Below are 14,567 nucleotides of genomic sequence, written 5' to 3' on the forward strand. Positions count from 1 at the left end.
ATGTTCCTATGTGAAACTGCTCACAAGGTCTTTTGGATCAGTTTAGTTACCGGGTCAGGATTTTTTTAAAAAGAAGACTGACATCTCTGTCTGTCTAATCTATCTATGTAATATCTGGGCGGTTTGATAACACTACATGTTTTGATTTTTGGGTGGACTATTACTTTAACCTGAAATTTGCACCACGATATATTCATGAAGACCTGAAAGAAGTTCATATCGCAGTGACGAGTTATCATTTGCGAAATTCATCTCTGTATTTGTACATTTGTTTACCTATACTCACCACAGAGCTTTAAAGTGTTCTCCTCCTGCCATTTAAATCGTCTGAGGGACTGAAGTTCTGCCAACCAAGACGGCAGCTCACTTAGAAAATAAACAAAGGAAGAATTTTCAAAATTAAAGTATACCGCAAGCTACTGAATTACAAAGACACAAAACATCTTCAAACATGGAGCCTGCAGGCAGCACACCCAGAGCCACCCTGCCTGAACCGTGAGTGTGGGTGCATTCCTCGCTGGTCCTCCTCCCTGCCAGTCTGCACAAATGTACCAACCAGACTCCTTCCCACCCAACGCCCAGTCTGGACTGCCCCGTGTTTTCTCAAGTACACCTCGCACGATGCACAATGAGAGGTACTGAGGAGCATCACCTGACTATCGCCGAGCGCCATTAGCACATTCTTCAAGGTCTGGGGGTTTATAATGTATGCAAGAGGCTTGCACTTCACATACCACATAGTCAGAACGTGTGATATCTCGATTACAAGGAGGAGACAGAGCATCGACTGTTCATCTCAGCGGGATCTGAAGTGCTAGCACAGACAGCAGGAAGGAGACGGGTGTTCCTGGTAAATACCAAAACCACTCCTAAACCTGCGTTAGGAAACTATTCCAGGCACGTTAAGAGTACCTGCATGATTATACTGCTGCCCACGCCGGTTTAATGACACAGCTGCCAAATTCCAGTCATTCCCTGTAAAATAGAGGACAAACAACCGTCTTTTCCTGTTTTCAACAAAATCTTTATTGACGAGTTTGGAGCCGTACAACATGAAGTAACAGAGTTCATTAGTAAGAGCTTAGCTTATCAGTATATCCGATGTATACTTCGATATACTGGGGAAACTGCAGACTTGCACACAGAGCGAATGAAGAGAAAAGAGAAAAAGTTGATAATTTGCTACAAAAAGGCTTTGATTATTCACACTACCCGAGCTGGGTTAAGACAAAGATACAAAATTAAGACCGTCATGAGATTTTGTTTGTACAAATTGTGCAAAATCAAAGGCTTCTACAAATCAATTACAAAGAAAATATACAAACTATACACACAGAAAAAGACTTCCGACAAACATCCTGAAATACAAAATGAAAAAAATAATATTAGAGCCACAAAGTATTTGTTAACTACTTTGGACACATTTAGCTTTTGTTTTTCCAGAACGACACTAAAGGTTAGCTAGTCATGTTTTGGCAATATGTTTTAAATGTGACCACTACTAGTTAAGTGTTAACTCCCCCCGTTTTACACATTAAAGGGTGTTTACAGGTCTTGGGTGAGTACTCACTACTACATATGTGAGACACAAGTATAAAGCCTGTCGTGGCTCCAGAGGAGAAGCTGCATGCACGGTGAGTTCATGTGCTGTCGGAATTATCAACATTTTCAAAAGTCCAGACAGTTGGGAGACATTTTGGTACGAGATTTGCTGAGTTGGTGTCATATGACGCTGAAACATGGTGGATAAAAGTAAACATTCGGATGATGGTGAGAAACTTTAAGCGAAGTCGTGTATTGTACATTGTCATTGTACCGTTTCCTCGTCACTAAAATTACAGGAAACAACTTTTTGGCGTCCATGTTGCTACAGTAATCATGTAACAATTTCCTTCCAGAGACGTCCAATGTGGCTAGGTTGCATTGTGGGTAATGTAGGCCTAATGTAGGTAATTTATAACTCCCCAAGACCTGTAAACACGCTTTAATCTGTCAAATTGGCAGTGCTACCCTTTAAGTAATCATGCATTTTCACTTGGCAAAACAATATAACGACAGTTCTGTAAAAATCACAAAATTATACATTCACAAAAAAAAACTTTTTAGAACAAAGAAGACAGAAAACAAACATGTCACCCTTCCTTGAACAAATACAAGCAAAACTATACAAAACCCTGAGACACAAAACATAGGAAAAAAAATATGACAAAAATCATAGTCTGAAACAGAAAAGTATCTTCTTCAGCCGTGACGGGCCACATTCTCTCTTGCGAGTGTCTATTTTAGGTCAAGGAGGACATTGCAAATTTAGCTCGCCCAAAATTGAGGGAAGCCCGAGTCCAAGGTCTAAAAATACAGACGGGATTGTTTTCTGTGCACAAAATCATACACTTCCCCAAATGTCTTCTGTCCTTCCTCTGTACGCCTGGCATAGCAAAGGTCTAATTCAGCCTATCACGATCCAAATAAATTACACCTGAGTAAACGCCCAGTGTCAGGTGGGGAGAAGAGAAACCACAATAAAACAGGACAGCACGCTTGACCGTAAAACATGTCAGTAACAGAGACACTTAGACGTCCTTAAAATGGTAATCTACTGGCGAGGTGACACGCATGTTGGATGATGGAGCGAGTCGACTGAGCAGATTCTCCCCAGGAGGTGGAAAGAGAAAAGATGCCCAGACCACACATTTACCCCATCCGTCCATTTCCTGTCTGTGCTTCCCACGTTATATACAGACGACTGTGAAGTCTGTGCAGTGTACATGGCAACGAGTCCAGCTCAGGCTTGTGTCCACATGGGAAAGTCACACAAGAAGTATGAGTAAACAGATCAGGTGGGGGGGGGGGGGGGCTCAGACTTCCAGTCTCTGGGCGGTTTCCAGGACTGCCTCTGCAGCTGATGATAATGTGAATCAGCCTGGATGGAGCCACAGCAGGAACACACAAACTCTTCACTCCTCCTCCTTGTCCGCCTCTGTGCAGCCAGTGAAGGGGGACACATGCCTGCACACCAGACACCATGGCTGATCTGGGGAAAAGAGACAGAGGCAGATTAATGTTTAGGTCCTGCGACCACATGACCAGAGGGGGCGGCCAGGGCATTCTCAGGGAGCGGGGAGGAATGTGGAGACTTCGCTCCTCCGGGCCACACATCAGCTTATCACCATGCCATTTTATCAGGCTTACCCACATAGCGTTAATAATGCCTGAGGACCGAGCGTTATTTAACCAAAGTCCTCCCGGCATGTGGAATTAAGCTGCTCAAGCCATTTATGTCGCTAGGTAATAAAATATCCGAGGGTGGCAGCGGAGAAGACCCCCACGCTGTAAAAATAAGCTCCTTTAAACTCAGATAAAGTCACATATCCTAAACCCATCTGCTCTATCTGGATATAATTCATACCGTAAGAGGCTTTTCATATGGTTCAAATTCATGAATGTGTTAAGTGCCATTTTTACTGCAAACACTGTGAATCTCTCATTGTCACATTTCTTTGCAACCTCAGATTCTTGAGTATCTAATTTTCCCCCCTCGATGTTCTGAAGGAATGTTCCGCTGCGTATCTGCAGAGCTGGAGAGAAACCCGAACATGATGTTTACGTCTGATTTGCATATTTTTGATGATAATTCGATGCTGCCAGAGGAGGATAGAGGGTGTGTGTGCGTATGTGTGTGTGCTCTCTATTCTAGGAGAAAGAGTTGACAGTTACAGGCTGGCTCTGCTGGGGGCCTGTTTGGATAACCTAATGAGTTCTCATTTCCATGGCCGACACAGCCGGCTGATACTACAGAAGCCTCCACTGATCCACACGCATCTGTTACTGTTGTGCCCGAAGCAGAACAGTAGGACACTAGTGACAGACTACTGACAGGTAAGAGGAGATTCAGAGTAAGTATCCGTTTGAACATTTTCAACCCCCTGGAAGGTGGATGCTATACAAACTGAAGTGTCATCAACCTAAATGCTAGCGTACATGGCAGGAAACGAAAAGGAATAAAAATAAAACATTCCTCATTTCCCCATCAGCGACAGGCTTGGGTATCGTTAGAGTGTTTTATTTCTAGGGTCAACACGTTACCCAAGCTTTGGTACCAATATGAATGAATACTTTTATTTTGATAGCCATTTTTTTTTTTTTTTTACTTGGAAAAGCTCAGCATTTTGTGGGAATTTGCTGCCTTGCAGAGACTTTGATAAGAAGATCGAAAGCATTTGAATATTTCTCAGCTAAAATTTGAAGCCACAGCCAGCTTACCATAGCACAACCACTGGAAATAGGGGCAAACTGTTCAAAGTAGGGTTGCATGATATAGGATACGCCAACATTTTTAAATTAACCAATGCCGACACTGATGTGTGCACATATTTTTTCCACCTAATTGCCTAACTTTCTATTTGCTCTTCTGATGGAATTATAATAAAAATAATTTAATGTGTTACTCTTATTTTGTAAATACCAAAACATAAAGCTTATTTGAAAAGTACTTAGTCAACTGTTTGTGTTGCATACTACATACCTTAACGGCCTATCATACCGACAGAAATGTTACTTTTGAAACTGCGCTGGTATTTCATTTTAATTTTTAATTTGCCTTTATTAGCTATTACTGATGATGTGCAGATAAATTATTTTCCAACTTTCAGGACTCTGTGCTGGAGACACGTCTATGTTGGCACTAAAAAAAAAGCCCTCAAGTTCAATACAAGGCCCTGAAACCGACCAGTAACCGTACGTTTGCTTCAACACAAACCTAAACTCACCCTCCCTGGCAGCACTTACTGTATCACAAAAAACCCCCAAAAAAACCTGCAGGCCTGATGGAAGTTTCCACTGCAGCTCGCTCTCTCTGCACATGTGCAAAGGTCACTGCCTGCACATCTTTACTTCTGCTGCTGGTCTAATCGCTCTGAAGTGCAGATGATGAAGAGCACGCCTCCAAATCTTAAATACTCTGCAGCTCCGCTCCAACTATGACAATATCACCGTTTCATAAGCGGCGCAGCTTTACATTTAGTCGCCTATCTCTATGTGCTGCAAAGACAGCGTGCTTTCACAAGCTGCATTTGTGTCGACCACCTCCAGAAGGTTTGCTGTGTGTGAGAGGTTAAACTGTATCTGAGCTGCAATGATTAGTTGCATCCTGCTATTTTACTGCTCAAATACCTGCCATAGTGATACAGCCCCAAAAGTCATCTGTCAGTTATGATCAGTACACCATCAAAAAAAACAACATTATCAAGGTTCCCGCTGTCAACAGAGACGAGCTCCAGACTGTCTCTCTCCCTGTCACTATTACCTGTCACATCAAGGTCACTTATACATAAACGCTGCGCTGCAGCAGACACATTTTTGACTTCTTGCCTAAACCACAGTTGTTAATATGGAAAAAAAAAACTCACCCTGACTTGCAATATAACTTCCTGTGTCACACTACACACAAATCTGACCTCCATCTGCCCCAGGAGGGTGAGATGTCTTGAGTGTGCGATGCCAACAGGTGGCGGGGTCAATAAGTGTAACCCAGAAAGTACCCAGAAGCCCTGTGTGTGACAGTGCTGCCGCTGTAAGGGATGGAGGGTGTCCCATGAGTCCTTCAGCGGACCAAACAGATGGGCTGCAACTTTATGAAGCGGCTGAATCTAGCACTGCGAGGTTTAACCCTCTCAGTCTCTCTCCTCTACATTGGAATAATGCTCGAGGTTTAACAGAAGAAACAATGTCCAAATCTCAAAGCAGCACATATGAGCGACACCTGCATCACCTCATCCTCTCCAGCATTTTTTTAGCTGTATTGCACATTGGACTCGATCTGCGTCTTCCAGTGGCCAAATTACCCACAATGCTTCACGCCAAAGCCGAGTCCTCTTTCTTTATTGCTCCCTTGTGTGTGGCGAAGCCTGTGCCATGCTTACTAATGACCGCCAAGACTCTCACTGTATTGACTAACGTATGAATCACAGTCACTTCATTTACATGAGTTTGCATTGTTTTCAGGGAGGGACAAAGGACCCTGGGGTGAGCTCAGAGACACAAGCATCCCGGTACAGCTGCACAGTAAATTGAGACGCGTCTTGATGAATCCAAGCCTAGAACAAAGAGCGTCTCTGTGACTGAATACGCACCACTCCAGTGCTACTTCAGAGGCGCAAATATTACGTAATTCAGATTAATTACCAGGCAGACACCCCGTGCCATCCCAGCTGGCTTTCTGAGGAGGCCCCTGTAACTGTATGACGGCTCGTCCCTTTCTGAGAGCGTAATCAAATTAGTCTGGGTGATTATTCGGCCATTTTAAAGCATCTTTCCCCTTTTCCTTTTTGTTACTCGCGGCACGGAGAAAAGACCAATAAAAACTCCATTAGGTTTATGCAAATTTAAGCGGCCGTGCCGGGGACTGTAATGTGGCAAATTGATTACTCAAGGGATTGAAGACGAAGTGTGTGTGCGCACGTGCTGACTCTAGCCGTCTATGTGCATGTCTGAGGGAGGGTGTGTGTGTGTGTGTGTGTGTGTGTGTGTGTGTGTGTGTGTGTGTGTGTGTGTGTGTGTGTGTGTGCGTGCATGGGGGGGTCTGTTGTACACAGATGCCACAATAAAAGCCTCATTCAGCTTGTGTTCCTGGTGGCCCTCACAGCGAGGCATTAATAAAACATTAGTATTGAGTGACTGGGGCCTCTGCACTCCTCCTCCCTGATCCCACTGTGACCTTTCCATTTTACAGCAGCTGTCTGGGGATGCAGAGAGCACGCAGAGGACTCCCTCCGCGGCCCCTGACCCCTCCAGGTGTACCCTATCACAGGGAACCATGCCCACCTAACGAGGGCTTCAGTTGAGGCCGTTAAATACAGAGAATGGTGCTTATGTCTGTGAGAGAGGCGTGGAGAATAAAAAAGGGGGCGGGGGGGTTGAGAAAACAAGGGCCTGAGCGTATATAACAGTCATGTCCAGGGCCGTTATAGTTCAGTGGTTTAAAGGAGAGACAGGCCGTCTTGAACTTTGTGCAGGGATCTCCGGTTACATCCTGTCTGCCTGTAGTCTGGCACCCACATCTGACCAGATTACACCATGATGCTATTCTGTGTACCGTCTCCAAAACACACACAAATTAAGGCCTGAGGCTGTACAAGCAACTGTCAAGATATCACAGCTAAATCTGTATTTAGGTCTTTGTGCTTTAAGTTATTTACTCCTCGTGCCCGGACCATAACAAATGCGAGCAATTATGCTTTAAGGCGTACAAATACTTTTCCATCAACAGTGGGTTCTGGCTTGGCTCCGGAGTGTGTGGTTAGTCACATCTGGTGGAAGTGTGCAGGGCTACAAACTACTGTAGGTGGTGACAAAAAAAGCAGAGAGGCCTGTAAATCCCATACAGGCCACGCTAACTGAAAAAAAAAGGACCTCCGCAGCAAGGTGACATTAACAAATCTTTACTAATATGAACGCAGGCCACACCTTCACTCCTCCCAAATTAGAATGAGGATGGCTGGCTTTTTAAAAGGACAGGCAATGCCAGCAATGCGACTGCCTCTGGGTGTGTGTGAGAGACAGAGTAGTAGTGGTAGAAGAACGAGTGGTTTCACAACAGCAAAAAAAAACAAACCCTCACACTACTACTAGTGAATACTTGAACAGCTGACTGGCGGTTTTCGGGCCCCATGGTGAACATGAAAAGAACACACACACACACAAGCGCACACACACACACGCACACAATTATTTTTCCCTCTGACCCCAGCTGAAAGTTGACAACCTCAGGAGCACAGTATTTTTAGGCAGGCGTTAGTCTCGGCTGCCAAACGGAGCAAAATATAGCTTTGCTTCTCCTGGTCTTACTCTCCACTTCATTCCCCATCTGTCTGTCTGTGCGTGTGTGTATATGTGTGTCTGTCTGTGTTTGTCATGCTCTGTGTCATTTTGTTTCCCCGTTTTTTTTCACATCCCCTCTCAAGCCCCCCTCTCGTCTCGGGTCAGGGAGCGGGCCAGCGTCAGGCAAGGACGCCTGCTTAACAAGCTGGAAATCGGAGCTTTTTCCGCGTCTGCTGTAATTAAACATAAAGGCAGTCGGCAGCGGGACAGTAGCTGCCGTAACTGAAAGAGTTCATAAGGATGCGGCGCCTTGATCTTTCATAGCCAGCCTGTCTGTCTCCCGGGCCAGAAAACCCAGGCTACCATGGAGACAGCGGCGCATACCGGCAGCCTCATAATGCTAAGCCCCCATCTCCATTATATCCAGCTGTTTACTGTACACACAAGTCACACATAAGCCCTCTGTTTCTCACTTTGCTTCCGCTCTGCTTTACTCTCAGAAGTACTTGGCAGCATAAAAGGGAGCTTGTTCGGGACAGCTTTTCCGTGCTCCTGACAGAAACGAGGAGACGTTTCGCAGAGGAGAGGTGTTTGATTAATCCAAAGTTCTGTCACAGAAACTCAACAATCCAGTACCCTCAAAAGAAGCATGGAGCAAGACAGACACTATGTATTCAGTATTCTTATATACATGACTGACATTTCCTGGTAACAACAACAACAAAAGGCTTTAAACTTGATTAATCACTGTTTAAGGGCGACTGAAAAGCCTTTACCATTTGAATTTGGAAATGTTCCTAGTGAGAGCCTGAAGATTGATAGCTTAGCATAGGGACTACAGAAAATAAAGAAATCAATAAAAAAAGAAAAAAAAGAACCAGAACCAAGTAGACTAATGGCTTGTTTGTTTTATGTATGTAACCAGGCAAGATTTTCCCTGTTTCCAGTCTTTGTGCTAAGCTAAGCTAACTACCCCTCGTTACCTCTTGCCAAGAAAGTGCTCACATGTAAATACAGAAAGTAAACTACTGCTTTCAACTTTGAATAGACTACCTGTTTTCCTAGATTGACAGCCTTGTGCTTTAAGGCAAACAGTTAAACGTACATGCCAAAAGGCGACATCAGGACAGACGTGTGCTATGCGAAAGCTCACTGAGTGCCGCCGAAAGATAAAATTTCATTGCTCCAGTAAACGATAAAGCCACAAACGCAACAATAAAAAGATGCAGTCTGGGCCTATTAAAAATGCAAATTCAATGACTGCTGCTGCAGCAACAAGCCGTTTCCCATCGATTGCATCAGTGCTGAAATAAGATCACGGGACAGGTCTCGCATCATGAAACTTCAAACTGGCTCTAACACCACCGGTTTCATGTAAAAACCTTCAAAACATCAACGTTTTGTCTGCTTGCCCCTCCATCCCTCTTTATCTCACACGAGGCTGTCAAAACAGCCTTCCTTTGGGCAGATTAGATCATTCCTCACTGATATGGTTTGTTACATTTCAATCAATCACATTTTCATACCCATGAGATGTATTCCACCCTGTGTCCCCTCCCCAATTCTTGACAAGTTTACCAATCTGATTTTCATACTTTGAGCAGAGCTGCGTGCCCTGGCTCCTGTCAGCACATATCTTACTGAAGCAGGTTTTAATCATCTTTTTACACTTTTAAAAAAAAGGTGCATTCAATTTACAAAGGAATAAGACTTGAGGGCTTGTATGTATGCTTGTCACGATAACCACTTTTTCTGAATGATATATTGTCCCAGAAAAAAATTCCAATTAACAAAATGTTTGTCATTTCAAGACCACTTCGTGCCACTGATGTAAGCATAATACAAATAACAATGTGACTATATCCTTTCAAAGAGCAATGGACTTTTAATTTTAAAGATATTTAGAAATTGGAATGTAAACAACTACCGTACATTTTAAAAAGCAACATGTACCTGTCAAATACACACACAAACAAATAGGGGGTAGCATATCATTGGATTAACTGCTAGGTGCTGCTAACTATTTAGCTCAGTTAGCCGTGCAGCTACCAATCCGGATAGGGGGCTCAGGGACTACAGGAGAGCTAGTGTTAGCACAACTAGCACAGGAGCTTTGGTTGGGAATAGGCAGGCTAACATTAGAGGGTATCCATACAACACAATACACAGAGGCCATAATGTCAAAACTGTTATTTCTTCACATTCTGTTAATTATTTCAGTTGGCATTTGGATGCTTTCAAAATAAAATTCTGACATATTGCACCTTTAAAATAAAAAAACTAAAACAATTAATTGTAATCTCAGACCTTTGTTGACAAAAACTACACTTGAATAAATATCAAACTTTTGACACAGGGGTATTAAGAGTCATTCATTCCTTAACAGGCAACACGGGTTCTGCTACTGTTGAGTCACGTCCAAATATCAAACAGTCGATTAGAACTTGCAGTAAATGATGTGTCACACATACACGAGCTAATGAACAGGTATGTTTCGGCTCTTGTCTCGAGATCACCTAAAGATCCTTGGGCTCCGCTGGCTCTGTGCCCTCCACGTGTCACATCACCTTCATAACTTACGACTGTTTTGAGGTACTGACTCATAACAGGCAGCCAAGTAAGCACCCTGGGCTGTCCTGCTGTGCACCCAGCCCACTTGCCTTTCTGGTGCTGCAAGCACAGACCTGATCAGTGCCTCTCCACCTCGCTCCTGTCACTGACAGAGGTCCTGTGTTGCAGCTTTCGCTCTGTAATTACCAGCACCGCTGACATTCCTCCTGCTCTCTAAACCCGGTCTGCACCGTGTTTATCCAACACCCAGCCGTCACAGCAGCTAGATAAAGTGTAACTGTAACCACTGGCAACCCTGAAAACAGTGAGGGGCTTTTAAATTGGCCTCATCCGGCTCAAACTGACATTAGCCCGTTGAGTAACAATCCTGTTAGATATTTCTGCCTCCATAAAGTGAGTTCCCACATATTATGTGACAATATGAGGGACACTATGAATAGCACATATAATTGACATGTTGTTTGTTTGTGTCAGCTAAAGGAAACTACAATTACTCACCGTAGAAACCTCAAAGAGTCAGTGCGTCTCCCTCTACGCTGGGAGGTACTTCCACGTGCTGACGAAGGCGGTGGGAATGAGCGAGTAGGGCACACTGGTCACGCTGTCCCAAGAGTCTGACGATGGATCGTAACAGTCTAGTGTCTTGCACCTCTGAGCCCCAAAGTACCCTCCGACCACATACAGTCTGTTTCCTGATGCCACGGCATGGCAGCTGATCCGTTTGGCTGTCACGTCGCCAAACTTCGACCACTGGTACGTCTCGCTGTTGAACCGGTAAGCGGAGCTGGCGGAGAATTCGGTGTCGCCTCCGATCACCACAACGTGGTTGCCGACCACAGCCGCTGCAGTGTAGCGCCACAGCTGCGGACAGGCTGCAGGCACGGACCAGCGGTTCTGGCACGGGTCGAAACACTGCACCTTGGGGTATTTGTCTCTGTTTACGCTGGTGCCCCCGAAGGCAAAGAGTTTGTTTTTGGCACCGACGACGGCGGCGTTGCTCACCCCCTCTCTGAGCGGAGCCACCAGGGTCCATTTATTGGTCTGGGGGTCGTACTGCTCCACCTGTTTGAGAGACACAGACGGAGATGCAGGGAAGGATCCCGCAAGAGAAGTGTGTCCTCCCACGACAAACAGCTGGTGGTCGAGCTCCGCAGAGCCGTGTCCGAATCTGGCCACCAACATCGGTGCAGCTTTGGACCACTCGTCGTGTAATGTGTCGTAGACCCAGACGTCTTTGGAGGCCCCGTTTTCAGAGCCACGTCCTCCAGTAACATAAACCTGAAACAACGGAGAGAAGGTTTCTTTTTTTTAGTACATCCTCACAACATTATGTAAAAAAAACGCACATATTCAAGAACCGATCACACACACACCTTGCAGCCAATAGCACAGGCGCTGCACTCTTTCCTGGGGCTGGGGATGTCTGTTTTTGGGGTGATCTCCTTGGTCTTGTTGTCGATCATGTAGACTTTATCACACATGAACGTCTGTCCTCCCAGCAGCAGCAGGGCCTGGCTAACTTTCCTGGGCCGGGCACAGAACCCCGTCACGATACCGTCATTCTGGAGGATCCTCATTTTGCACCGCACGGCGTCTTCGACGATCTCCCGGCCCACCTTGTGACACATCACCAGCTCCTCGGAGGCAACGTTCTTCAGCAGGTACGTTTCAGGGAGCAGCGCCAGGCGGACACAGCGCAGCAGCTCGGGCAGCTCGCTGTGCCTGTGCTCCATGTCGGCCTTCACCCAGTCGATGACCGCCTCGTACACCAGGCTCTCGTCCTCCACCTCCAGCTCCTCACTGAGGATCAGCTCCTTGAATTTTTCTCTCGGGAGGCTGAGGAAGTCCTCTGTCTTGAAGAGAGTAGCAAAGTTGGCCAGGCACATCCTCCACGACAGCTCGTACAGTCTCTGGCACTGGTGGGCGTCCGACAGCAACATCATCCCCAGACAGTTCGACTGGTGGAGGTTCTTCTCGAGAAACTCCGCCGCCGCGTCCCTGATGTCGTGAAACTGAAGCATGTCGCCAGCTTCCAGGAGCGATTCAGCGTTTTCCTCGTTGATGATGACCCGGGCAGAGTAGGCGTAGTCAAGCAAGAGCTCCAGCACCTCCGGGTGGAGAGAGTCGTGGAAGTTGACGTCGGCGTCCCGACTCTCCCTGAGCCCGCCGCTGAACATGGCCTCAAAGTATCTGCTGCAGGAGGCCAGGACGGCGCGGTGGCAGGGGAAGGACCGGTTTCCGGCCTTCAGGACAACATCTGTGAAGACTTTTCGTTTGCGTAACAGGTTGAGCTGAGTCAACAGGCTGTCGGCGTGGGACGTCTTGTGGAAGAGATGGATATTCATGGAGCCGGAACTGGAGCGAGACTTTCTGTTTTCGTGGTTACTGACAGACATCTTGACTTGGACCTGGAGAAGATAAAGACAATATAAAGATAAATTGCAAGAGCTGCTCGTTTGCATTTGATTTATTGTACCATTTACAGCAGCTGGACAGGAGGAGGAGATTTTATGGCCATGCAAACTCCTTTTGATGTGAACGCTGCCATAAACACTCCTCCCATTTTATGATTAAACAAAAGTCACTATGTCAACAGTTGAAGAACGGGCTGTGCGCTGGGCTACAGCGGAAATGAACTTTAGACAGGGACTTTAGAGATGAAAGGGTATCAGATAAGGAGCACTCCTGCAGAAGACCAGTGTGTGTGTGTGTGTGTGTAGGCTGATACATCAGTGTCAAAACTCAGTCCTCCTAAGCTATGACTAGGAATAAGCGACATCAACTGGCCTTTAAAGAAGAAACACCTTGGTGTGTTGTCCTACAGATCTTTCCACCCCTATAAACATGTCAGTCCTGTGAGTCACCTCGAACCAGAGCTGGAGCCAGGAGCCTCCTGCCAGCTCGCTCTGCTCCTCTTACAGGCTCACATGCAAGATGGTGCCAAAGGCAAAGCTTTCAAGCCCACGTAAGATGTGACACCTCAGACCAGCTCCTTAAGGATTAAATTATGTAATCGCTGTGCAACAGATGAAACCCTAAAACCTTCCTCTGGATCATCTCTTGTGGACTCACACAGGTCGGCTGCCTGTTCATGCTGAATTTCATAATAAACAGCTTCAGTGGATGTCTGTCAAATATAATTATATAATAACATTAGAACTGTGTTTATTTCATTGTGATATTAATGTAATAATCAAATATGGCACTGTAATTTAAAAAAAAAAAGAAAGAAAAAAAAAAAAGGGCTATCCGCAACTTGAAAACGACTAAATAGATATCTTCCGCTTAAAAGGCTCCATTGTTTCAAAGCAGATAAATTTAAACCGGCCATTCAGTCCCTCTCAAAGGGTTTCGGTGGACTTCCGTGGAGAGACCCAGCGTGAAATCCAATTCGTTTTGTGCAGTAGATGTGAAACCACGGTCAGCACTTCAGCATGCGCTCAACTTTCCTCCAGAGTTAGCAGCCTGCAAACATCCAGCCTGCTACAACCAGCACAGCCCCGGACCGAGCCCAGGTCAGCGCCTGGAACCGAACTGCTCACATTTCTGAAGTTGGAGGACCGTCAAACGAGCACGTATCTTGATAATCGATACTTTTAATCCGGCTAATGTGGCTAATTCTTACCTTAACAGGCGCAGAGCTGATCCGGATTCCTTTATCTCGGCTACAACTTGTTCCGTCGCTGATTCTGTCTGAAGTTGCGGCACAATTTAAACAAATCCACCTCCCAAAATCGACACAGCACCGTCTCCTAAACTGTCGAGAAACGGTTGAGCCATCTGTCTCCGTCGCGAGCTTCGAGGTTAATCGCGTGAAAAACGGTGAAATAAAGTTTAGTTCGTGATCGTTTTTGTTCTCGGAGAGCCACGCAGCCTGCGGGAGAGCGACGAGCAGAGCGGAGATAAAGAGCAGAGGTAGCCAGTAGTGTTCGCGCTGGCTCCGCCCACTCGTCATACTCTCGTCCAATCAGCTCCAACAGCATGGAGAAACACTTCCTGTATCCCGCAGCCAACTCCACAGTCCCTGCATATCATTATTGTAACGTATTGTAATCAGGGCCAGAAAGAGCACACAAACACCTGTCCGTGTGTGCAAACGGTCACCAGTTTTGGACTGCACAAGCGCACTTAATTACACTTAACTAATAACAATGATAATACTACAATTAATTTATGTAGCA

At 45.7% G+C, this 14,567-nt stretch overlaps 1 protein-coding gene across 1 annotated transcript; it reads right to left on the reverse strand.

Annotated features, from left to right (window-relative positions):
* Positions 1 to 1,002: 1,002 nt before the first annotated feature.
* On the reverse strand, positions 1,003 to 14,318 carry enc3 (ectodermal-neural cortex 3). The gene is made up of 4 exons (XM_037114847.1): positions 14,012 to 14,318; positions 11,760 to 12,794; positions 10,885 to 11,664; positions 1,003 to 3,031 (listed from the first exon to the last, which is right to left on the reverse strand). Exons 2-3 carry the CDS (start codon positions 12,780 to 12,782, stop codon positions 10,918 to 10,920), a joined length of 1,770 nt encoding a protein of 589 aa, XP_036970742.1. The 5' UTR covers positions 12,783 to 12,794; positions 14,012 to 14,318; the 3' UTR covers positions 1,003 to 3,031; positions 10,885 to 10,917.
* Positions 14,319 to 14,567: the final 249 nt, after the last annotated feature.

Source organism: Acanthopagrus latus, chromosome 11 (assembly GCF_904848185.1).
Source record: "Acanthopagrus latus isolate v.2019 chromosome 11, fAcaLat1.1, whole genome shotgun sequence".
Classification (NCBI taxonomy): domain Eukaryota; kingdom Metazoa; phylum Chordata; class Actinopteri; order Spariformes; family Sparidae; genus Acanthopagrus; species Acanthopagrus latus.